Source organism: Convolutriloba macropyga, chromosome 1 (genome assembly GCF_964194025.1).
Source record: "Convolutriloba macropyga chromosome 1, txConMacr16.3, whole genome shotgun sequence".
Taxonomy (NCBI): domain Eukaryota; kingdom Metazoa; phylum Xenacoelomorpha; order Acoela; family Convolutidae; genus Convolutriloba; species Convolutriloba macropyga.
This window is the reverse complement of record NC_134468.1, coordinates 37,648,022-37,672,844: the sequence shown is the minus strand read 5'-3', so window position 1 is coordinate 37,672,844 and position 24,823 is coordinate 37,648,022. Positions and strand designations below refer to the sequence as shown.

General features: G+C 34.8%; 1 protein-coding gene across 2 annotated transcripts in view; it reads left to right on the top strand.

Annotated features, from left to right (window-relative positions):
* LOC142338421 (uncharacterized) overlaps positions 1–23,584 on the top strand; it is an 82,233-nt gene extending 58,649 nt beyond the window's left edge. The window contains exons 15-25 of one of the 2 annotated variants that reach the window (XM_075388179.1): positions 4,252–4,419; positions 4,584–5,196; positions 12,350–12,493; positions 12,677–12,744; positions 13,225–13,557; positions 14,112–14,188; positions 21,548–21,568; positions 21,790–22,024; positions 22,247–22,442; positions 22,641–22,806; positions 23,305–23,584. In XM_075388179.1, coding sequence (XP_075244294.1) covers positions 4,252–4,419; positions 4,584–5,196; positions 12,350–12,493; positions 12,677–12,744; positions 13,225–13,557; positions 14,112–14,188; positions 21,548–21,568; positions 21,790–22,024; positions 22,247–22,442; positions 22,641–22,806; positions 23,305–23,438 — 2,155 coding nt within the window. In that variant the 3' untranslated portion in view covers positions 23,439–23,584. The remainder of the gene's footprint in view (positions 1–4,251; positions 4,420–4,583; positions 5,197–12,349; positions 12,494–12,676; positions 12,745–13,224; positions 13,558–14,111; positions 14,189–21,547; positions 21,569–21,789; positions 22,025–22,246; positions 22,443–22,640; positions 22,807–23,304) is intronic. The other variant, XM_075388188.1, reaches the window with a different exon arrangement.
* The last annotated feature ends 1,239 nt before the right edge of the window (positions 23,585–24,823 follow it).

The window sequence follows — 24,823 nt, the reverse complement described above, 5'->3', positions numbered from 1 at the left end:
ATTTTTCTGTTGACCGATTTTTCGTCTGACCTAGTTGACTTTTCGTCTTGAAAAACAGGATAAACAGGTAGCGCCCAGCGGGCATTAAGTTGCATTAGAGGACCTTACCCGATTTTAGTAGTCCTTAAAGTGCTTAGTGTGATGAAGCTACCGGGAGGGCCGTAGTTTAAGGTTAAAAGCTCATTTTTAGGAGTTTTGAGCCCAAAATGTTGCAATTTTTCGTGTTTTTTCGTAATTTTTCGAATTTTTTTCTGGACCAGTCTAAAATTGAGGCTGGTTAAAGTTGATAAAGGCCTTTTGCAAGACATAAGTACCTTTTATCACCATTTTAAGAGCTATATTTTTGATAATCCAAAGACACCCAATTTTATACTTATTTTCACAATTTTTTCAGCTTTGTCATTTGAGTTTTTAGAGCTAGGTGTCAAGGAACCTCCTCTATGGTTTGATAATAGATTACTGCACAGTTTCTAGTGATAATGGAAGAGTGTTCAACGTTTTAACATCACAAATTTTATCTTTTTTTAAATAAATAACTTGCTTTTTTCAATTTTTTTTGACTTTTATTGTCATTATTCAAGTTTTTTTCAGAACCAGCGGCCAAAAACCTCCTTAAGGGTTTAATAATAAGTTAATGAAATTTTTTTTTATTGGCCATGGAATAGTTTTAAACTTTTTAATACAAATTTTAGCAATTATTTTAAATAAAACTTGAAATTTTAAGTTCTTTGAAAAATTTCGTCATTTTTTTTAAATTTTCTCTAGAGTCAAAGAGCCAAGGAACCTCCTATACGGGTTGACAAAAGGCTACTGAATAGTTTCTAGATGTAATATTTTTTACCTTTTTTGTCATTATTTGGGTTTTTTTAGGGGTCAGCAAACCTCCTTAAGGGTTTGATAATAAGTTACTGAAAAATTTTTATTGGCCATGGAATAGTTTTCAAGTTTTTAATTTCACAATTTTTAGCTATTTTTTGACAAAATTTTTACTGCATAGTTTCTAGATGTAATAAAACTTTTTTTCAAGACTTTAAATCACAAATTTTATCAATATTTTTTAAAAATATTTGCAGGTTTTTGAATGTTTTTATATTATTTTTTGCGGCACTAAGGGCCCAGGGACCTTCTCCGAGTATTGATGATAAGCTGCTCCATTGTTAATGGAATGTTTATCAATATTTAAATGACTCAAGTTCTCGCAGTTTTTTCGATAAAAATTTCGAAAAATTTTTATGTTCCAAGTTTATGAGCCAGTGAAACTATTTAAGGCTTGAAATAGGGACACTGAATTCTGAAGATTATGAACATATTTGCCCTTTTTTTGAGTTTAACGATCATTACTGGCCAACGAAACTTTTAAGTCTTGCAGTTGGGTTACATGACAGAACTCCAGAGACAAAAAATAGTTTTTAACATTTTTCCCCTTTGAATTATGGAATCTTTTTGCCCTTTCTTTTTTTATGATTTAAGTAGTAACAAGGCTAGAATACTAGAAGTTGCAGAGTCAAATCTCATCATGGAAACTATTCCTAGCTGTCGCTCTCTCTCTCTCTCTCTCTCTCTCTCTCTCTCTCTCTCTCTGTTGACTTGGGTTTCTTTCCTTCTCTTTCTCGCTCACATTTTATCTCTCGCTCTCTCTCTCTCTCTCTCTCTCTCTCTCTCTCTCTCTCTCTCTCTCTCGTTTAATCTCTGTCGTTTAATCACGCAAATAATTCGCCCCGAATTTGTCTTTATCTACTTAGGCGTCCAAATGAACAACTATCAAAGCTGAAGTTCAAAGAACTTAAGTTGCACAAAACTACTGACTTTCGAGAGTGCTGCGTCATTAAACAGCTTGCGTTTGTTTTAAAATGACGAATAGTGACGAGGCTTTTGATTTAGCTTGATGCCTGTGATCGAAAAATGGGGTGTTGAAAAATTGAGTTTAAAATATAGGGAGTTAAAGGAATAGGACTGAAAAACAGGACACCGGAATAGGTCAAAAAGTGATCTAGAGCAAGAGCAATTCGTCCGACGTTATTCGGTTTATGTTTGTACTTTTGTAAACTGTATTTGGCAAGGGCATGACATAAGTACGAATTGTGCAACTTTCTGGCAAATGTAGTTAGTGAATAGTATTTCATGTTAATTAAGCGACTCGTTCCATGAATTTATCGCGGATTAATTTGATCGAAACTAGCAAATCTTTTTCCAGCAGACTGCTGGGGCGACTTTATAATGTTCTATTTAAATTCAATTTAGAAATCAGTTTTGCTAATTTGGTCTTCACAATTTGGTTTAAGCAGGTTACATTTGTTTGTGCAAAAGGGCCTTTAATCTGATGTCTTACGCTTTTGGGGTACCCTTTCGAGATTTCGCATTGTGTCAATCTGTATGCAATTAAAGTAAGCGACTCGAAAACTTTTTTACGACTCGAAGAGGAGTATTGGTTTTTTTAACCGGAAGTACTATTCGTTCAGATGCTGTTTTGACCTAAAAGCGAAAGTGAGTAAAATTGCAGTGTGAACTAATTTTTTCTGAGCGAGAGAAGTTTTTTGATCATGCGCTGCGTTTAGTGATTGACTTTTTGACTTTGAAAAGTAGTTTTTGTTTGAATGGCACATATAGATAACCGTTTTAGCTGTTTTTTCGTCTAAGTGGGCCAATTTTTTTGCTTGTAGTTTGGTTTTTTTGTAGGAATAATTTTTATTCGATACTATATTGAAATGTCAACCTCGCAAATTGATGCCACAGTGTTTTGCAGAGCATGATATTGAGTTTCAAGTTCAAAATTGTCACATTTTTTTTATTTTTTAGTTAATTTTTGGCTTTTTATTAAATTCTTCATTTTTGGATCTTTTAACCATTTTTTTTTGTCAAAAATCAGTTAATAAGGTAACTTCCTTTTGATAATTCATATGGTCAACGCCTCTTGCTGCCTCGATGTAATTTTGTTTTTATACAATTGTACATATGCTAATCCGATTTTGATAGTTTTTCCGATTTTTGTCAGTTTTTTTTGTTTGTATTTTGGTTTTAATTACTAGAAAGTCTTTTTGTGCAACATGAGGGACTTTAATTTCGTTTCAATGAAAATTCAATCATTTTTTGGCGTTGATTTTTGAAAGACAGTTAAAAGTTTTTCATAAATGCAGTCTAATAAAAGTTTTTTTGACCATTTTTTTGCAAGATGCTTCAATGTTTCGTATGGTTGAATTCTGCTTTTTCCAATTTTTGGTTCTCATCAGGATGATAGATCTTTGTATCGGATGACTAGTTATCTTTTCTATGTCTCGAAAGCCGAACAATGAATTATATTCGTTTTTCTTGATTTTTATATTTTGATTTTCAACAATCAAGAATGTATTTTTGTTACGGTGTTCCTTACATTGTGCCCATATTCTCAACATTCTAGTTACTGTCATTCTTTTTTTGTCTTGGCACCTACATTTTTTCGGTATATTGATTTTTTCAGTTGTTAAAAAATTGAGAAAAAATCAATAATGATTTCAGATTTTTCATAGATTTTCGTCATTTCTTTGGTTTGCAATTGATTTCATTCAACATAAGGTAGTACTGAGAGTTTGCTAGCAAGTCTTTTCCAAAATTTACACTTACTACTATTTACTGCAACTTTCTGCCGGCCTTGGTATTAATTTAAACGATTTTCTGCCTTTGAATATTCTGCTGCTTATGTCTTCTCTATGATCAATTTAAGTTTTCGTGTGAAATCATGTTGTCTAGCATATGTACAACAAGGAAGAAGTATGGGTTTTTGTCTGAATTGCAGTGATTAGAAGTGTAATTATAGTGGTTTCCTGATTCTTAAATTTGAGCATTCTTTTTTGAAAAGATTTGAATTAGTTTCTAACAATTTTATGTGCCGTTTGCTTTCGCGATTTTTTTGAGATTAGAATAATGAATTATTTGAGGGCAATTGATAGCCCTGTCAGCTTTTTCAGCCTATTAGTTTTTTGACCATCTTTTTTTCCCGGATTTTTTAACGTTACCAAACGTTTTCAATACTCTAAAATTTTGCTGCATTTTGTTTCTCTTGATGACAGTGGTTTAAGTTTCACCAATTTTTAGATCAGACCCGGGGAGGTAATGAGTTAATGGTTTAATTCAAAAGGTAATGGCTTACGCTGCAATTAAGGTTTTTGTTTGTGAAGTTTCGACGCTTTGAGTTGCTTCCGGAATTCTTCCTCTGTTTTTAATTAGTACCGAAAGAGTTGTTAGTTTTAATCGAGTATGACTGTTTACGGGTTTTAGTCTTGACTCGCTGCCAAGCTTGAAGACTACAATTAATTTGGAGGTGATGGACTGTAGTTGCAATGAAATCACCACTGCTGAGTCTCTGACTGAGTCCCTTGGATCTCTCGACAGAATCAGAATTCTCAATGCCAAAGACAACCCACTATTGGTTGAAAAAGATACCTTGTACGTGACAACTAACCCCCTATTTGGAAATTATTGTTGAATTGTGCGAATCCCGTTCTTCAACTGTTAGCTCAAGCCCAATTGCATCGGTCGCAATAATTTAATTAAGTTAGCAAAATTAGTCATTATGCACATTCTAGCTTGAAATATCACTTAAATTTTAGGTCAAAAATTAGAAGTGAACTTCTGTCCTTAATTCAATTCAATGAGGAGGAGCTGCAACGAAATACAGTCTCTGCGGCCCCAGAAACGAAAACGCCCCACTTTCAGTCTGTCTGTCTGTCACAGTTGGAGCTGCTGGAGTCGATGGAGTCAGCTATTAAACTATTACACCCCGTAAATGGGACTGAAAACACTGCTATTTTAGAGTATATTGCAACAAAAACGGCTTTGCTAGATTTGCATTTTGAGATGTCAGTTAAACTCCGCGAAGAACATGAGTACGGAGAAACGCACGTTGCTCAGACTTTTGTTTCTGTTGATTCTTTAATTAACCAAAATAGGGTTAAAGTGAACGCACTCCTTGATATTGGCGCTGAAGAGAAACAAGAGAAATACGTGAGACCTCCAAGTCGACCAAAGTCTTCTGCAAAGGCAAGGCCCAAAACAGGCGAAGGGTCAAACTCGGCTCGAAGGAGTGATGAGAATCGAGAAAGTTGTAGAAGGATACAGGAGATCAAGGTTCCCTCTGTTCCGAATGAGACCGTTGAATTTGTGAGGAATGCGTGGAAGAGTGCTGTCAAAGATTCCAATGAGCAAGCTGCCTCGCGAATACAGGTATGTTTGTTAGAGTTGAGTTAGTTATTCGATTGAATGTTTTAGTGTAATTTCTGGTTTTGCTTCTGGGTTACACAAGACTTGTGAAAACTGCGTTGAATCTTTCTGAATGCTTTTGCAAACTTTGTCTTAGACGCAAAAAAAGATGAATTTATGAAGATCATGATTTCAAAATGCAAAAGTATAGCAAGAAACACTTGTTATGGTTACTAAATTGTAAAAAGCATAACTGTATTGCGGCTATGTTGATTTTCAATTTTTGTTTCGTTGTCTAAGGGCATTTTTCGTTTTCAATTTTTTCACCCAGAGAGCCAGCAATCTTGTTCATCTTTTAATGTAGAATTGTTAATAGCCGCCCTCATCTTCTCAGCCGGCTATTATAGCGCTCCTATTTTTTTTTTACAATTCAAAGAATTTGAATTGTATTGGGGCGCTGTCTTTTTTTTTTGTAAGATCTGTTCACACATTTTCATGATTTTTGAAGTCAAATTGGAGTGGTGATTTTGGTCACGCCGAAACAGGAAATGGAGCGAAAAAGCAAGTGGTTTTGCGGCGTGAATTTTTTTCGCTCTAATTTTAAAGTAGAGTGCGAAAACGGTGTTTGAACAAAAATTCGGTTTCTCGGTAGTGGTTTTTTGTTCACATGCGGCAATTTCACTCTGATTTTTACTGTTTTTTCGATTTTTTGGATCGGATTTTTTTGTAAATGGTTTTCCCAATCCATTTATAGTCTGTTCTCGGTCTAGTTTTCTGTTTAGTGAATGAAAATTCTTTGAATTGTACGTCAGGACTTGTCCTGCTATGTTTTTTTACTTCGTCGAATAAAAAATTGTTTCGCTTTACCTCATTTTGCCGCTTTTTCAACATTTTGCGTGAAATCTTTTTGACTTCTCTAGGCTAGTTTCTCTCTTCTCTCATTCTGCTAAAAGTGATTTTGAACATCAGTTGCTCAGCAAAGCAATTCAAAATGAACAGAGTCAGTAAAAATAATTGAAGTCAGAAAAAGAAACGGGATAAACCCATAAAGCCCAATTTTAGATGCCTGCTATTTGAACTTCGGTCCTATAAGTCTTAGTTACCATCTCTAATGCTTATTGGTGTTGATAGTAGCCCCTGTAGCCTCTCTCTAAGAAACAAAAGTATGTTCAACTACGAAATGCCATCACAAAAAAAATCGGACTTAAAAAATGTTTTTGTACAAAAAATCTCTCTTTTTAATAGCCGCCCTCATCTTCTCAGCCGGCTATTATAGCGCTCCTATTTTTTTTACTTCGTCGAATAAAAAAATGTTTCGCTTTACCTCATTTTACCGCCTTTTCAACATTTTGCGTGAAATCTTTTTGACTTCTCTAGGCTAGTTTCTTCTCTCATTCTGCTAAAAGTGATTTTGAACATCAGTTGCTCAGCAAAGCAATTCAAAATGAACAGAGTCAGTATAAAAAATAGAAACGGGATAAACCCATAAAGCCCAATTTTAGATGCCCGCTATTTGAACGTCGGTCCTATAAGTATTAGTTACCTCTCTCTAATGCTTATTGTTATTGATAGTAGCCCCTGTAGCCTCTCTCTAAGAGACAGAAGTATGTTCAACTACGAAATGCCATCAAAATAAATCGGACTTAAAAAATGTTTTTGTACAAAAATCTTTTTTTTTTCAATATCTTCTATTCTTTCAATCCCAATCATGCTTATTGGAATCAACGGCGGCTATTTTCCGGCAATCTGCCGGGTATGTTTTTCAATATCTTCTATTCTTTCAATCCTAATCATGCTTATTGGAATCAACGGCGGCTATTTTCCGGCAATCTGCCGGGTATGTTTTTAGTCCTGTTGGTCTTTATGAGAATTTTTTGCGAACAATTTTTTCTCGAACGACAAATTTCTTTCGTGGCATTTTTCTTGGGAAACGGAATAAACTGGTAAAGACGGAGGGCGTCAAGTCATAGAGCAGTTCTCTAAAAGCCTTAATAGTATCTAAGTATGCGATTTGACAAAACTGCTGCGGAGACGTAATTAATGTCATGAAGGGCACTTTTTAGTTTTAAACCTCTTTCTTTCTTTCGTGGCATTTTTCTTGAGAAACGGAATAAACTGGTAAAGACGGAGGGCGTCAAGTCATAGAGCAGTTCTCTAAAAGCCTTAATAGTATCTAAGTATGCGATTTGACAAAACTGCTGCGGAGACGTAATTAATGTCATGAAGGGCACTTTTTAGTTTTAAACCTCTTGCCACAGAACTTTACAGTATGGGGTCAATTGGGGTTTTTTAGAAGACCGCATTACCCACTTGTGCTCCTCCGTCCTCATTTTGCCCCACACCTTGTGCGTTTTGAGTTCTTAATTTTGGCGTGATCTAAATTGCTCTCATTCGTCCAACGATAGTAGGTTACGTACACTTTCATTGGTGTGATGTCATTTTTACACTAATTGGCAGCGATCACGTATATTAAAATCATTTGATTACTCTAAATCAATAAAGGATTTCCAGATAATGAAGGCTGTTATAATTTTAAAATGGGTATGATAAGTTGCATTGTCAGCTCTATCTGTGCAATTTTGTATCTGTTGCTATCTATATTGCACTGTAAGTCTATTTCGCAATAGCCATTTCTCGGTTGACATTAGAATATCTCGGCTGTCCGGGTCGCAATTTCTTTGTGTCATTCAAGTTTTATATATGGTGTCATACAAATCATAACGTATTTCCTTGTACGATCCTTGTATGACTTCAAAGATATCTTATATCATACTTGTATCACTTCAAAGAAATCGGATCTTTTCGACAATTGTGCCCCCTTTGGTATCTATTAGAGAATCGCCCCGCCTTCTGTGTTAAACTTTACCACAATACTACTTGGCCGGCGGTTTAGATATACCAATATCAATTTAAGAGCAATTGTGGACCGCTGTTCACGGCCATGCCTCTCATGCGCTGTGGGATGTAATCCGGAAATCGCGGGACGTTACTGCTGCGAAGCGCGCTGACCGGCGCGCCAGTCGGAAAAGTTTTTCGCTTTGTATTCCAATTCGGCTAGCATGGCGTCTTTTATTGTTTCGACGACCCACTTTAGGGGGGGGGACTATATACTCAAATGGTTTTGTTCATCGATATAAATTTTCATTGATCGATATATTCATTGTAGAGAATTGTGATTGGTATCAGAAAGCCCGTACATCGTAGAGTATGGAACTGAAATGATTTTTCGAATTTCGTTTTTTCAGGCAGTTAGCGAGGTTCAAAGATTGTGGAAAATTCGATTGATATCTGTTGTTCTTGTTCACATTCTAGGCATTTTTTTCCTCAGTTTTTTCGTTAATTTAGCTAAGATTTGTTAATATTGTTAACAATAGTGCTATTGGTTTCACCTAAGGACCGCGAGGAGGATTTGACCGACAATTGTAGCATTAAAATTGATGATTTTTTTTAAAATTTAGCCTTTCATCAAAAATGGCCACAATGCTTTTTCGGTCCAATTTTTGAATTTGCCGGACTTACGTAACTCAAATGGCTGAAAGACGTCTGAATCAAATCAAAAGAAGGCCAGTTCCATTAACATTTTTTAGTGTTCTGGAATAGTTTTCTGGAATAAAAATTTTGTTTCTTTTGTTATTACAGACCAGAAAAATTTGCAATCAAAATTCAACTACTACACACACTGTGTTGTCAAAATGAAGCCCCATGATCATAAATTATGTTTTCAGAGAGAGTGTTATAGTTTCTATGCCTTCTAAGAAGATTTTTAATAGCCGCACAGCGATAGCTGGGGCAATTATTGACCTTCTCTTGGTTTTTTTTCGTCGTCATGATTTTTGTTACGACCATATGACGTCACAGCCACTTTTTGTTCATTAGTTCATGCGATTTCAACTGAATTGCATGTGTGACGTCATTTTTCGCTCTTAGTGGAGCGAGTTTTTTGTTCATGCGCGTGATTGAATTTTTGGTCACACTTGACTTACCTCTCTCAAAAATGACTTCCTCACTTTGAAATTGACTTTTATTTACTTTAATTCAAAGAGATAAGGTCAAATGGGTGTGTGTCACTCTAAATGAAGTTTATTTGAGATCAGCTAATAGAGGCAGCAATAACTTATACAGACTTTTAATCAAGATTTAACAGAGTTTTTTGGTCTGTCTTTTTTTACTGTTTTTTTAGACTGTCGATCTACGAATCTTTTGCGGCTATTTTCTGGTAACCTGCCAGCAATGTTTTTAAATTTGGAGTCGTTTTGTTGTGTTTTGCCAGCATTTGTTGTCCTTTTTTGCACTCTCATGACTGAGTAACACTAGATAAAAATGCAGTTGGTTTCCCTAAATAGTATACTTGAACCTATATAATGCCCTCAGTTGACACCTAATGGCCTTTGTCTTTGAATATAATTGTAATTGTTTTAAGAAAGCTGTTTACCTTCAAATTTCGAAGTTCTGGCAATCTGCTGCTTACTCGTAGTACAAATTGCACATTCTTTCTAGTGAGTGCAAGTAAAGTCTTTCTAGAAGTTATTGTTTATTCTCTTTAGTTATCGGCTGCATTGCTTCGATACCACGTGTTCTATATAATTTTTTTGGACTTTTGGTCATTTGCCAATTTTGCAGTTATTTTTTGTTGCCTTGCCTGATCATCATTTTGATAACAGGTAAAAATACATTTGAAAGAAAACGGATATGCACAAATGTATTTTGTGAGAAGCGTATGATTTTAACGAACTAAAAACTGTTTTCTTGCAATATAATTGAAATTTATGTTTTGCCTCTACTTGTCTTTCTTTCTTGCAGTGCTACCCCAAATTGTGGATAATAGAGGGTCTCAGTGGCTTCTTTTGGAAAGATATAAAATTTTGTTTCATGATTTCGGTTGATTGCTAATGTTATAAAGAACTCTGAAATTTATTTTGAAAAGTTTGATCTCTTCTCTTTTGATCTTTCCTTTTGAACTCTGCCCTTTTCTGTTATTCTTTTTGCAAAGTTGTATCTTACTCTTATTAGGGACATCTCCTGTCAACTTTTAGCAGAGCGAACAGCAATTTCTTTTTGTGTTTATGATGCAGTTAATGGTTATTCATTTAATGGTTTGTGTTTATGATGCAGTTAATTATAAATTTGTTTTGAAAAAATTTTGAAACGACATAGCCTCAAAAGACTATGGCGCTATGTCGTTTCAGAATTGTTTCAAATCAAGTTTATGATACTGGTCATTGCTTGTAGTCTGTTTTGTTGGCTTTCCCGTAGTCACTTTGAAAAGAGAGATCATTAATGTTCAAGAATACCTCAATGAAACTTAATCTGTTCAATTGATATCTTATTCATTTAAAGGTTTCAACAATGTGTTTTTGTAACATTGAATTTTTGAGTTCTGTTCGTACTCGTTGTTTATTTGTTGTCTTATACTTATTCTATTTTGAGGTACAATTGGCCTCCCATGAAATTGAAAGATTTTTTAAAATTTACTTTAGTCGAAAGTTTGTTTTTTAGAAATTTCGAAAATATTCCGTTTGAGAAATTCATTAAATTTTCGAATTTCTGCGGTTTTTTAAATATCAATTCTGACAATCTGCAACATAGTCTCTAATGTAAGTACATCATACATCTTCTTTCTAGAGAGAAGAGTTTACCTTTGAATAAATTTTCAATTAGTGGTGTTGTGACTCCGTTTTATTTTCATAAAAGCAGTTTGATAGGACTCTAAACATTATTTGTAGTGGACCGCTGATGGTTGACTTTGCCTCTTTTTGTTCTGTTCTTCTTGACTTGTTACAGTGTCTTATCAGGGAAAGGTCACATCTACTTTTATGTGAAGTACAAGTATACTTTTTGGTTTTAAATGATGCATTTTGAGTTTTTAGTGAGTTTTAAAAAAAGATTTTGAGTTAGACGGGAATTGATGTTTTGTTATTTTTGTTGCTTGTCTTGTACTTTTATTACTAGCAGGTATCATTAGCTCTCGAATGCTGCAGTGTATCCATCTATTTATTAATCGGTTTGCACTTAGAACACATTACTCATTAACCAATTAGTTTCGAGTAAGTGTGTTTTTGAAAGTTTTGTTTCTCTTCCTCATTTGGTAGACATTTAAGTCAAAAATATGAGCGGAGTTGGAACAATACGTGCGAGTTTCCTTGTTCTTTTCAGTTTAACATAGTTTGCTGGTACGTGAAAAGTTATTAGTCGTCTCTGACTTGGTTAATAAATTGTCCGCTTAAATTTTATTCAAGAATAGCTTCCGTTTGGCAAAGAGGGGGGGGGGGGGGGGGCAATTGTTGAAAAGATCCATGAAATCATATGTAATCATTGTCCGAATTGAATGAAATGAAATATTGTTTTCCTAAAACTTCTCTCAATTGTCAAAGATGATTGATCACTTATGTGATTCCGCGTCGACATGAGATGTTAACGTACCCTGCCATGCAACTTAGTGTTTGCAAAGTTGGGATGCTAATACAGGCCTACTTTTTCTGCAAGCCAGGCTGGATTAAGAAATACCATACTTAGGAAATTTTTGAGAACAAAATTTAAAGAAAAGATCAAAACATCTAAGCTCGACTACACTTAACTCAAGGACCTCCATACTTCATTATACATGAATTTCTTTAATATTTTACCTGTATATGATCTATGACTTAATAATATATGACCTATGACTAATACAAAATTTTCAACTATCTGAAATAATTTTCAACTAACTAATAAAATTATAATACAATTTTAATAATCGATTAATTTTTGTATGATATCTTTATGATTACCAGAAATCGTATATGCTCCTAATATGACAACCGGGAAATCATATAAAGTACGAGTGAACTAGTTTGTCTATGAAGAAATATGTGTTGTCCCGGGGAAGAATGTCTACAAGGTAACTTTTGCTATCAATCGTGAATAATAGCTGGCCGTGTTTTAATAAGTAGTTGTACATAAGAAAATTTCACCCTTGTTCTTTTCATAAGTGATGCTGGAAAAAGTAAGTTATGTCTTTAGTATGTACTTTTCAAGAGCTTTAGTATGGTACCTTTCATACTTTTCTAGGATGCTAACAAACATTTTTAACGAATTTTGGAACAATAATTATAATTTTTGAGGTGGTTTCAAATTAAAAGTAATCGAAATAACTAGTAACTATAAAGCGTACGTTTCGAAGTGAAGATCTCTTTTGCAGGCCATATGGCGAGGTTTCTGGGTGCGGAAAAAGCTATCATCAATCCAAGCACAGGTGGACGAAGAGATCAGACAGATGATGATGGAGGAAGATTTGGAATTGGATGAAGAAATTGATCTCGAGCAGTTCAATTATTTGGAAACGGTGAGAATATCATTATCTTAAATGTGATGACAATAATACTTCTGATCCGGATGTTATTTGATCACAGAATTATGCGTTTCTGTTCAGGGCGTAGGTTACATGGAACTTTTGTGGTTGTTCTTTTTAGTAAAACAATCCCTAGTTGCCAAAATAGTCATGGGGACAGGGTAGAAATTGTTTCAGGAGTTCTCCCTGGACGATTGGACCGTTGATCAAGACCCTGCCGCTCCCGAAGGCCAAGATGTGAAGACGTAAGGGTATTTGGTCAATCTTTTTAATTGCTCTTGAACGAAGTTCATAGCAATTATTCAATTATTGCATTAGTGTCTTTTTTATGCAAAATTTTCGCTTGACAATTTAGACTTTTCGAGTGACTTTTACGCCCTTGACTTTTTGCGTTTCGCGTGATCTAAAATTCTCTCTCAATCACAATTTCAAGCAGCTGAACTCAATTGGCGGCAATTTAATACTAAAAGTTAAATGAAAAGTGCGCCGAAACTGGTGCCATTTTAAACTTTAAATCTTAATAGTGGTATATGTTAACCTCTAGTGTGGTTTTTTGAAGCCCATTATTGAACTTCTTAGTCCCATTTAGGCCCCCCCTCCCCCTCCGACTGAAGCAGGCTGCAATTGATTAGAGCTCCCACTAGTCGTTCGAGAGCAGTTCTTCCGACGTTTAGTCGGTTGTGCTTGTTAGCCGAAGTGATTCTGTGAGACGTTCCCTGTTTCAGCGCTTCTAATTGGAGAGATAGCTCAAGGAATTCAAAATGGATTGATAGTAGCTCCATAGCGAGCCGGCCTCTACCGACGGTTCTAGAAACGGAGCGGGAAAAGTTGAAGGCTAGCATTTCAATCGATCTTGCAAGGGCCGAGGAATGTGTTGAGCAAAGGACTGACGAAGGATTGATTGACGTAAGAATGAGGTATCATGGTTCGACAATGAGTGAGAATGAAGTTGCTGCTAACGATGATGCTGTGAGCAAGATTGATTTGTACGACGAAATCGAAGAGGAAGAAAATGCCAACTCATTTTCGGCTCGACAAACAAAAATTGCACAAGATTGGTAAGCAATGCTGCTCAATTTAGCGTTTCGTTACAATATTTACAATAAGTACAGTAAATAATGCGCTGAAAAAATACGAATTAGATAAAAGTACGAATTCGCTGAATGTAGCACTGAATGCCCTTATTCTTTCCAGAAATGACGATAACGTGACTGAAACCGAGGCTTCATGCAAAGGCTTAGTTGTCACCTCTCAATTATTAAACAGCCACTAGTTGAATCTTCTTCCTCGTCTTGGAGTATTTGCCTGATTAGCAGCAGTACAAGAGCTTATTAATTGCTTTGAATCACAAATTGGTTTTTGTCTGGCTCCTGTTGAGCTTTGTTTCTTTTTGTTCATCAGACATTTTAAAAGCTTACTTTCGTGTGCGGAAAAGTTTTGTTGCGAAACCAGCTAAGAGCAACAATTGATTATAACAACTTAATAAATATAACAACAATTAATTATAACAACTGTCGCCTGAGAGAAAAAATTGTGTCAATTACCTTTCTTCTACTCAATATTTGTTTATACTGAAAGTAAGCGGAGAATATTGATTAGCTGTGTGTTTCAGGGGCTTCAAAAATAGTGCCACTGCTGAGCTGATGTTGAAAAGAGCCAAAAAGATGTCCAAAGTTAAGAAACAGATTGGTAAGTTTGTTCACAATTTTGCTCTTTGTATAGCTGCGAAGCTGTAAGCTGAGCGGAGCTATTGCGGTGTTCTTGGTTTTTTCGACTCGAAGAGAGGTATTTGTTTTCTTAAGGTTTTTTTTACCGGAAGTACTATTCGTTCAGACGGCGTTTTTTCCTAACAGCGGAAGACAGTTGAATTGCCGTGTGAACTATTTTTTTCTGAGCGAGAGAAATTTTAATTGCTCTTGAACGCAGTTCATAGCAATTATTAATAGCCGAACAGCGATCGCTGGGGCTATTATTGGCCTTCTCTTGGTTCTTTTTTTATTTCGTCGTCATGATTTTTGTTACGACCATATGACGTCACAGCCAGTTTTTGTTCATTCGTTCATGCAATTTCAACTGAATTGCATGCGTGACGTCACTTTTCGCTCTTAATGGAGCGAGTTTTTTTATCATTCGAGTGATTAAATTTCTGGTCACACTTGACTTTCAAAAATGACTTCCTCACTCTCAAAAATGAGTTCCTCACTTTGAAATTGACTTGTATTTACTTTAATTCAAAGAGATAAGGTCAAATGGGTGGGTGTCACTCTAAATGAAGGTTATTTGAGATCAGCTAATAGAGGCAGCAATAACTTATACAGATTTTTAATCAAAATATAACAGATCAGCCTTCAATGAAAAGACAAATTTTTCGGTCTGTCTTTTTTACTGTTTTTTTTAGACTGCCGATCTACGAATCTATTGCGGCTATTTTCTGGCAATCTGCCAGCTATGTTTGTAAACATGTGTGTCTTTTTTATGCAAATTTGTCTCTTGACATTTTTGCGCATTTCTTCTAGAACATTCTTTGACTTCTCAAGTGACTTTTCACGCTTTCGTTCATCATTTTTGAGTGATCTCTAGTGCTTCGAAGTAAAGCTTGTTGCTAATATGAAGTCGGTCGAAATTCTGTGACTCGTAGCGCAGTGGTGAGTGTTGTTGGCCGTGGACCGGGAGGTCAGTTGTTCGAATTCCGGTGGGAGGGAAGATTTTTTGCAACCATAAAGAAAAATTGATCTGGACTGAAGACCTTGAATTAAATTGCCTCGCCTGTCGTTCAAGAGCAATTCTTCCGACGTTTCGCGGCTTATGTTTTGATCATGTGGTTCGTTAAGTTAATGACTTTTTGACTTTGAAAAGTGTCTTTTGACAGAATGCCGCTTTTAGATAACCATTTTCGGCCGTTTTTTTGTCCAATTGGCCCAATTTTTTGCTCATAATTTAATTTTTTGTAGAAATAATTTTCCATGGAAGCTGTATTAATATGTGCACCTCTGCAATTGATACCAAAGTGTTTTTGAGAGTCTAATAATGCGTTTCAAATTCCAAGTGAGCACATATTTCTCAATTTTTAAGTTCAATTTTGGCTTTTTTAATTTAATTTCATTTTTGGATCTTAAAGCAGATTTTTTTAATAAAAAATCAGTTCATATGGCAACATAACCTTTGATAATGTATGCTTTTGATGCCTCTTTATAACGTGAGGTTTTTTGTTTTACACATGATTTGTTGTTCAATTTTTTTGTCCTTTTTCTAATAATATTTTTTTTACTATTTGATTTTTTAATAAGTTATTTTTTTAATAAGTTTTCCTTTTATCAGTTGTTCAAAAAAATTGGTTTTAGCGTTTTTTGTTTGTTTGTTTAACATTGATTTCATTCAGCATATTTCCTCCTTGAGAATTTGCTGAAATGCTGTTTAAAATTTTTGATTGATAATTTTTTTCTGCGTACAATATTGATGACTTGGTTTTGATTTTAACGATTTTTTGAATCATTTGAAATTTATTCTGATTTTATAATAGCCGCACAGCGATAGCTGGGGCTATTATTGGCCTTCTCTTGGTTCTTTTTTTATTTCGTCGTCATGATTTTTGTTACGACCATATGACGTCACAGCCAGTTTTTGTTCATTCGTTCATGCAATTTCAACTGAATTGCATGCGTGACGTCACTTTTCGCTCTTAATGGAGCGAGTTTTTTTATCATTCGAGTGATTAAATTTCTGGTCACACTTGACTTTCAAAAATGACTTCCTCACTCTCAAAAATGAGTTCCTCACTTTGAAATTGACTTGTATTTACTTTAATTCAAAGAGATAAGGTCAAATGGGTGGGTGTCACTCTAAATGAAGGTTATTTGAGATCAGCTAATAGAGGCAGCAATAACTTATACAGATTTTTAATCAAAATATAACAGATCAGCCTTCAATGAAAAGACAAATTTTTCGGTCTGTCTTTTTTACTGTTTTTTTAGACTGCCGATCTACGAATCTATTGCGGCTATTTTCTGGCAATCTGCCAGCTATGTTTGTAAACATGTGTGTCTTTTTTATGCAAATTTGTCTCTTGACATTTTTGCGCATTTCTTCTAGAACATTCTTTGACTTCTCAAGTGACTTTTCACGCTTTCGTTCATCATTTTTGAGTGATCTCTAGTGCTTCGAAGTAAAGCTTGTTGCTAATATGAAGTCGGTCGAAATTCTGTGACTCGTAGCGCAGTGGTGAGTGTTGTTGGCCGTGGACCGGGAGGTCAGTTGTTCGAATTCCGGTGGGAGGGAAGATTTTTTGCAACCATAAAGAAAAATTGATCTGGACTGAAGACCTTGAATTAAATTGCCTCGCCTGTCGTTCAAGAGCAATTCTTCCGACGTTTCGCGGCTTATGTTTTGATCATGTGGTTCGTTAAGTTAATGACTTTTTGACTTTGAAAAGTGTCTTTTGACAGAATGCCGCTTTTAGATAACCATTTTCGGCCGTTTTTTTGTCCAATTGGCCCAATTTTTTGCTCATAATTTAATTTTTTGTAGAAATAATTTTCCATGGAAGCTGTATTAATATGTGCACCTCTGCAATTGATACCAAAGTGTTTTTGAGAGTCTAATAATGCGTTTCAAATTCCAAGTGAGCACATATTTCTCAATTTTTAAGTTCAATTTTGGCTTTTTTAATTTAATTTCATTTTTGGATCTTAAAGCAGATTTTTTTAATAAAAAATCAGTTCATATGGCAACATAACCTTTGATAATGTATGCTTTTGATGCCTCTTTATAACGTGAGGTTTTTTGTTTTACACATGATTTGTTGTTCAATTTTTTTGTCCTTTTTCTAATAATATTTTTTTTACTATTTGATTTTTTAATAAGTTATTTTTTTAATAAGTTTTCCTTTTATCAGTTGTTCAAAAAAAATGGTTTTAGCGTTTTTTGTTTGTTTGTTTAACATTGATTTCATTCAGCATATTTCCTCCTTGAGAATTTGCTGAAATGCTGTTTAAAATTTTTGATTGATAATTTTTTTCTGCGTACAATATTGATGACTTGGTTTTGATTTTAACGATTTTTTGAATCATTTGAAATTTATTCTGATTTTATAATAGCCGCACAGCGATAGCTGGGGCTATTATTGGCCTTCTGTTGTTTTTTTTATTTCGTCATGATTTTTGTTACGACCATATGACGTCACAACCACTTCAAATCTGCTTTTTGTTCATTCGTTCATGCAATTTCAACTGAATTGCATGTGTGACGTCCTTTTTCGCTCTTAGTGGAGCGAGTTTTTTGTTCATGCGCGTGATTAAATTTTTGGTCACACTTGACTTACCTCACTCGCAAAAACGACTTCCTCACGGTGAAAGTGACTTATTAACTTTAATTCAAAGAGATAAGGTCAAATGGGTATGTGTCACTCTAAATAAAGGTTATTTGGTAGCAGCTAATAGAGGCAGCAAAAACTTATGCAGATTTTTAATCGAAATATAACATATAAGCCTGCAATGAAAAGACAAATTTTTTCATTATGTCTTCTTTACTGTTTTTTTTTGAGACTGCAGATCTACGAAGCTATTGCGGCTTTTTTTCTGGCAATCTGCCATCGATGTTTGTATTTTTGTTCTTTACTTTATTTCTTGCTGTTCTTCAAAGTTTGAATTCTTTTTGTCTATGATACCTTCAATAAGAGAAGTATACCTAATTTTTGGATAAGTTTCAATGACTCCACTGATAAAAGTTTGGTGTTTTTAGTATTGTTTTACTTTTGCAAAATCCAGTTTAGTTTGGAAGAATATTACCTGCCTTATGCTTTCGCAATGTCTTTTGGGTTGCACAGTTGAGTTTTATCTTTTCCAGTTTTGTATCTTGAGTTTGTTGACGATAATTTGTTGCGCTCTCAGTTTTTTGAGCCTATCGGTATTTGACGGTCTTATATATTTTGGCACCTATTCAACGTTGCTGAATATTTTCAATAGTAATTAGTTTCTCCATATCAACTTTTCAGTTGTTTTTCGCCCAATGATTTTTTATGTTTTACATATGTTCGATGTTTTTGTTGTAAATGAATGATGGAATTGTTTAATTTGAACTTTCTCCCATTGTGTCAGTACTCAAATTTTTTTTTTTTGGTGACTGGTGTAAGTTTTACCGATTTTTTAAAATCAAGTCTGATGAGTTGAAGACTTAACGTTTTAAGACAAAATGTGGTTGTTCTAGCTGTTTTAATTGTTTCCTTGTGAAGTTATGACGCTGCGAGTTGCTTCCGGAATTCTTCCGGTTATGTTTTTTTGTTTCGTTTGTCTGACACTCTTTTTTTTGTTTTATGTTTGTTCACACAGCATAGCTGAAAAAGTGAAATTTTTGAATGGATTTTTCCTCTCACGAACGGTTTTTGGCGCGTGTGACGTCATTTTTTACTGTAGCAAAAGTTTTCAGGTCATTTGCATGATTAGATTTTGAGCATATGTGAATTACCTCACTAAAAAATGACTTTGCACTTCAAAAATTGAGTTTAAATTGAGTTAATTTTAGGTCAAAGGAACTCATATGTGTAATAAAGGTCCCTAATAAAGACCTGCGGAATGAATTTTAAGCAATTTTGTTAATTTATTAATTGCTCCTGAACGAAGCTCATAGCGATTATTGTAAACGTGTGTGTCTTTTTATGCAAATTTTTCGCTTGACTATTTTGTGCTTTTCTTCTAGAACATTCTTTGACTATTCAAGTGACTTTTTCACGCTTTCGTTCATCATTTTTGAGTGATCGCAAATGCTCCGAAGTTGCTAATATAAAATCGGTTGCAGCATGGCAAAATGCAGTGACTCGTAGCACAGTTGTTAGTGCGGGTGGCCCTGGATCGAGAAGTCAGTGGTTCGAATCCGTGTGGGATCAAAGTTTTTTGCACCCATAAAGAAAAATTAATCTAGACTGAAGACCATGAATTAAATTGCCTCGCCTGTCGTTCAAGAGCAATTCCTCGGACATTTGTCGGTTTATGTTCGTTGAATGTTATTCCACTTAACTTTTTGAGCGGCGTCGATTTTTAAGTTTAGATCTGTATCTGTTCTCTCTATTATACGGCACGCAAGTCTATTTCCCAGCTAATCCGACCGGCTATTTTAAACTTGTTTTGAGCTAAGAACTCTTGATTCTTGCGTTTAGTGCTTTTCGATGACGGGTTCTTTCAGGCAAGCATGCTTGGTGATAAAATAAAGAATGACATTCATGGTAGCTTAAAAAAGGTTTAGTTTAATAGAATTTCATTTAGCTGATAAGAAAAGGACGCTCATTTATCAGCGGGCAATCAGTGCAGATTTTCTAAAAAGTGAAAAATTAAATTTAAAATTATTTGTAGAGTCAGTTCAAACGCCTGAAACAAAAGCTGAAGGGCTCGGAAATAAGCAGAACGGACAGGCAAAATAAAAGGAAACTAGCCAGATGATGATTTTTTTTAAAGATGAAAACGTCTATCAAAGAACATATTAATTGGTATTGAGCAAATTTTGTTCCTTTCCTTGTGATTCAGGATGATAGTTTTTGTTTTTGTTCCGGTTCCTCCTTAATTGAGAAAGAAACTGTAAACAGTTTTTAGTAAATTTTGACGGACCGGAATTTACCTCGTTTATGAAAGGTAGCAATAGGAAGACAACTGAGCGCATAATTTTAAATATTTATCCTTTTTGCGATTTATTAATTGCTCGCAAACGCAACAATTATGTAAGTTCATCTTGGTCTTTTAATGCAATTTTTCGTACGACAATCTTTTCGTCTAATCGTTTTTTGTCGACCCCCAAATTTTCTAACTTGTTAATAGCCGCCTCAGCTTCTTAGCAGGCTATTATAGCGCTCCTAATTTTTTTTACAATTCAAAGAATTTGAATTCAAGAATTTGAATTGGGGCGCTGTCTTTAAGATCTGTTCACATATTTTCATTATTTTTGAAGTCAAATTGGAGAATCGATTTTGGTCACGCCGGAAGAGGAAGTAGAGAAAAAAAGCTATTGGTTTTGTGGCGTGAAATTATTTCACTCTAATTTTAAAGTAGAGTGAGAATACGGTGCTTGAACAAAAACTCGACTTCTTCACATGGATTTTTTTCACATGTGTCCAGTTTGATTTTTACTGTTTTTTTGTTTTTATCGGATGATTTTGTAAGTGGTTTTCCCAATCCATTTGTTGTCCATTCTAGGTCTATCTAGTTTTTTGTTTAGTCAATAGAAGTTTTAATTGTGCCAAGACTTGACCCGCTGATTTTTGTTAACACAGCTAAGCTGAAAAAATGAATTTTGTGAATGACTTCTTCCTATCACTAATGGCGTTAGCGCGCGTGAAGTCATTTCTCATTCTCTCTTTTAGAGATCTGCAGCTAGTTTGCGTGCTTAATAGCAGCCGTCAACCTCTCAACTGTTATTATTTAGGCGCTCTCCTTTTTTAATTTGCTTTACCTTTCGATCACGTTTTTTGTTTCTAAGTCGACTTACCTCATTTTCTTTTTCAACTGAATGGATTTTAATTCTTTCACGCATCGAGTTACGCAATGTAGTGAATGCCGTCAAAGTCAAAAGAGCAAAATCAACAGAAACGGGATAAACCGTTAATACCCGGTCATTAAATCATGGAGCATTAAGTTATTAAGTTTTTAGTGCTTTTTAGTTTTTTACTAGCTGACATTAGTTTTAAGCTTAATAGCGTTCAGTGTAGAAGCTGAATTAATTGTATTTTTATAATCTAACTGAAACTGCACAATTCAGAACATTTTTTGACACTGCAAAAAACGGGCAAAAATTCGGTCAATTTCTATCTCTTCTTTTTTTGTTTCAATCCCGTGCGCCAAGCGCTTCAGCGGCGGCTATTTTCCAGCAATGTGCCGGCTATGTTTTGTTCTTTTTTCTTTCGGATTAGTTTTTCGACAGTTTTTTAAATTTTAAATTAGGTTTGCTTTGTTATTGCAGGATCTTCTTGGTATATATCACAAAAATGTGTTCAGAAAATAAGTGAATTTTATTTAGCTCATGTTTCCACTGTTTGAAAACAACTCATCCGACATTTGTCTTTCTTTGCAGGAAAAGTACTACTCCCACCAGGTAACAATAGCTGGTTTCATCCATTTTATCGGCAATTTGTGTTGTTTGTTTCAATTTTTTTTCGAATCTGATGAACTATTCAACTAGTAAATTGCAAAACAATGTTTATTACAAGGTATTTTGTGGTGTTTGAGAATGTATTTTATGGAGTGGGTTTTTTTGCTCTGAGTATGATATATTTTCGGGTTAATATTGAACACTTGTTAATGTTGTTGTTTTAGTGACCGATATTCCACAGCACTCGAGAATGCAAACGAAAGGAAGTCATAGTAGTGTACTTAGTAACAATAATTCGTCTTCAGTCAATTCTCGCAGATCAAGCAGGTTGCCAAATGGCTCAGAGTCGATGACTTCGTCTAGGAGATCCCATCACACTAATGTGTTGCAGCAAAAGGTATTCGAGGCGGGTGACTTTAACACTAATGCGCCCTCAACTGACTACTCGAGGGTATTCGCGTGAGTGCTTTTCCAAGTCACAGTAATCAGTTCTGCTGAATTGCGCTATCAGAAAGCTTTCGATGAAATAGGTCACCAAGTTTAACGATAATGTGAAATGAACTCCGCTCTTAAATTACGAGTTTGGTTCTCGTAAGTGATGTTTTGTGGGTGGCAATTTGTCAGATTAAATAATATATTTCTATATCTCAAGCGTTTTTGAACGACTTTGGTCGATTTCAGCTGGGTCAATCTGGGTGGATCTGAAAATGGGCCTGAGAGAGATGGGGTACACGGGACAGTAGTTACAGGTACCACAAGAGAGCACCAGCCCCATTCCAATCGGGACAGTCCGTTACTGCGAACTGGCTCGCCCAAGCCAATGGGCAATCCCATCACTCCCACTGCGAAGCGCAATTCACTACCCAATGCAAACCAGGTCAGTGTTACAAGCCTAGTCGCAATTTGTATGCCTTCTTGAGTTTGAACTCAATTCTAAAAACCCAATTCTACAGCTTTTGACTAGTTAGCAAACACGATAAATTTTGATTAAGAAATGTTGCGAATGTTGAGAGTAGAGCCAACGATTAATTGTACTCAATCGAGAGCAGATTAGAGCTGAGAATCGTTCTCTTAGAATGTGCGGTACAATGACCGTGATGGAGGAGATATGGACATACTATCTGTGAGTGACACCAGGTCTCAGAGGTCGTCACAGAGGGGTTACAGACAGCAGAGGAGTGCTGGATCTCCAGAATCCAAGAGGACTAACAACTCTTCTGCCATCTCTAGCTTCCTAAATAGTAACTATTTAAATCTACCTTTTGAAACTATTCAAATCTACCTATTGGTTTCGAACTCCGACGAGTTTAATAACTTTGACGTCATCGGACGTTTTCTGATTAAATTGAGTTGCAGCAGCTAAAACTGAATCGTTAAGTGATTATATATATATATATATATATATATATATATATATATATATATTTATATATATATATATATATATATATATATATATATATATATATATATATATATCATCTAGCTAAGTTTTCAAAGTAACTTAGCCTTATGCAGCATTGAACGCGTATTTTATGTCAGTCTTATGGTTTCTTACGAACCAAGTGAAATATATTTACGAGTTTTTTTGGTAAATTTTTAAGTGTGTTTCTTCGGTATATTCCTATCTTTTGTCTCTGAGATGTTCAATAGATTAGATGCGATTGTGAAGCTGTATGAAGTAGCCTTTGAGTCTCAAGAAATTGAGCTGTATTTGAATTGGATTTCTGTTAATTTAGAGACAAAAGTGTTGCCTCCTATCAATGGGAAGTACGTGGATCGTGGATCAGAGAGAACGAGCAGTGGTGGATGGGGCGCAGGGAAGAAACACAGCGGAAAACCACCTAAGCCAACCAGAACTAATGCTAAATAGTTTAAACTTCTATCGATGGGATACAAGACAGCGCTTTTAATGCTTGAAACTCAATTTTATCAATCCATTGTAATTACAAAATATCCATGTATAAAGTTGCAATTATGTAAAATTAGAAATGCATGAAATTGAAGATGAGCGGACAATATTTTGCTTAATGAGAGTTTATAGCTGAGGTAAGCTATATGGCAGCACTATTGATTTTTTACTGCTCGAAAAGGAGTAGTCGTTTTATCGGGTTTTTAAAGTCGAAGTAGTTCGCACTTTATTTTTAATCCTTTCATTGATTTTTGTCTTTCGATTTTTATCAAGTAAAATTGTGTAAAAATTTTGAAAAAAATTTCATATTTGGTTTGAGGTACAAAAAAGCATTTAAATTTTAAGATGCCAAATTACTTGGATTCAAAATTCTTGTTATTATGCTAATAGCGAAATCACTAATACAACTGGCAAAATGATTCATTAATTGAGATATCAGAAAAATTGCATTTTGACCCACACACAATCGGGTCTTCACTGTAGCCCAACGAAACAATATAATCGGGTTTCGATTTTGTTGGAACAACTTTATTGGAACCTGGCAGTAAAAGTTTTGTTATAGCTGCCAAGCTGTAAGCTGAGCGAAGCTATATTGCGGTGCTCTTGGATTTTACGACTTGAAGAGGAGTATTGGTTTTCTTAAGGTTTTTTACCGGAAGTACTATTCGTTCAGACGCTGTTTTGACCTAAAAGCGAAAGTGAGTAAAATTGCCGTGTGAACTAATTTTTTCTGAGCGAGAGAAGTTTTTTGATCATGCGCTGCGTTTAGTGAATGACTTTTTGACTTTGAAAAATAATTTTTGACTGAATGGCACATATCCGTTTCTTGATAACAAATTTCTTTGATTTTTTAGTTAATTTTTGTCTTTTTTCTATTAATTTCTTTAGTTTTGGATCTTTTAACCGTCTTTTTGTCAAAAATCAGTAAATAAGTCTACTTCTTTTTAATAATTCATATACTTAACGCCTCTTTCTACCTCGATGTTAATTTGCTCTATAAAATTGTACATATGCTAATTCGATTTTGGTAGTTTTTTTTCGATTTTTGTCAGTTTTTTGTTTGTATTTTGGTTTAATTTAATAGAAATAGTCTTTTTGTGCAACATAGGGGACTTTAATTTCGTTTCAATAAAACTTCAGTCATTTTTTGGCGTCAAACTTTTGAAAAACACTTTAAAATTTTTCGTAAATTCAGGCTTAAATGTTTTTTTGACCAATTTTTCTGCAAAATGTTTACATGTTTCATATATTTGAATTCTGCTTTTTCATAATTTTTGTTCTCTTTTCTGGAGGATAGATCTTTGTATCGGATGACTCGTTATCTGTTCTATGTCTCGAATGCTGAA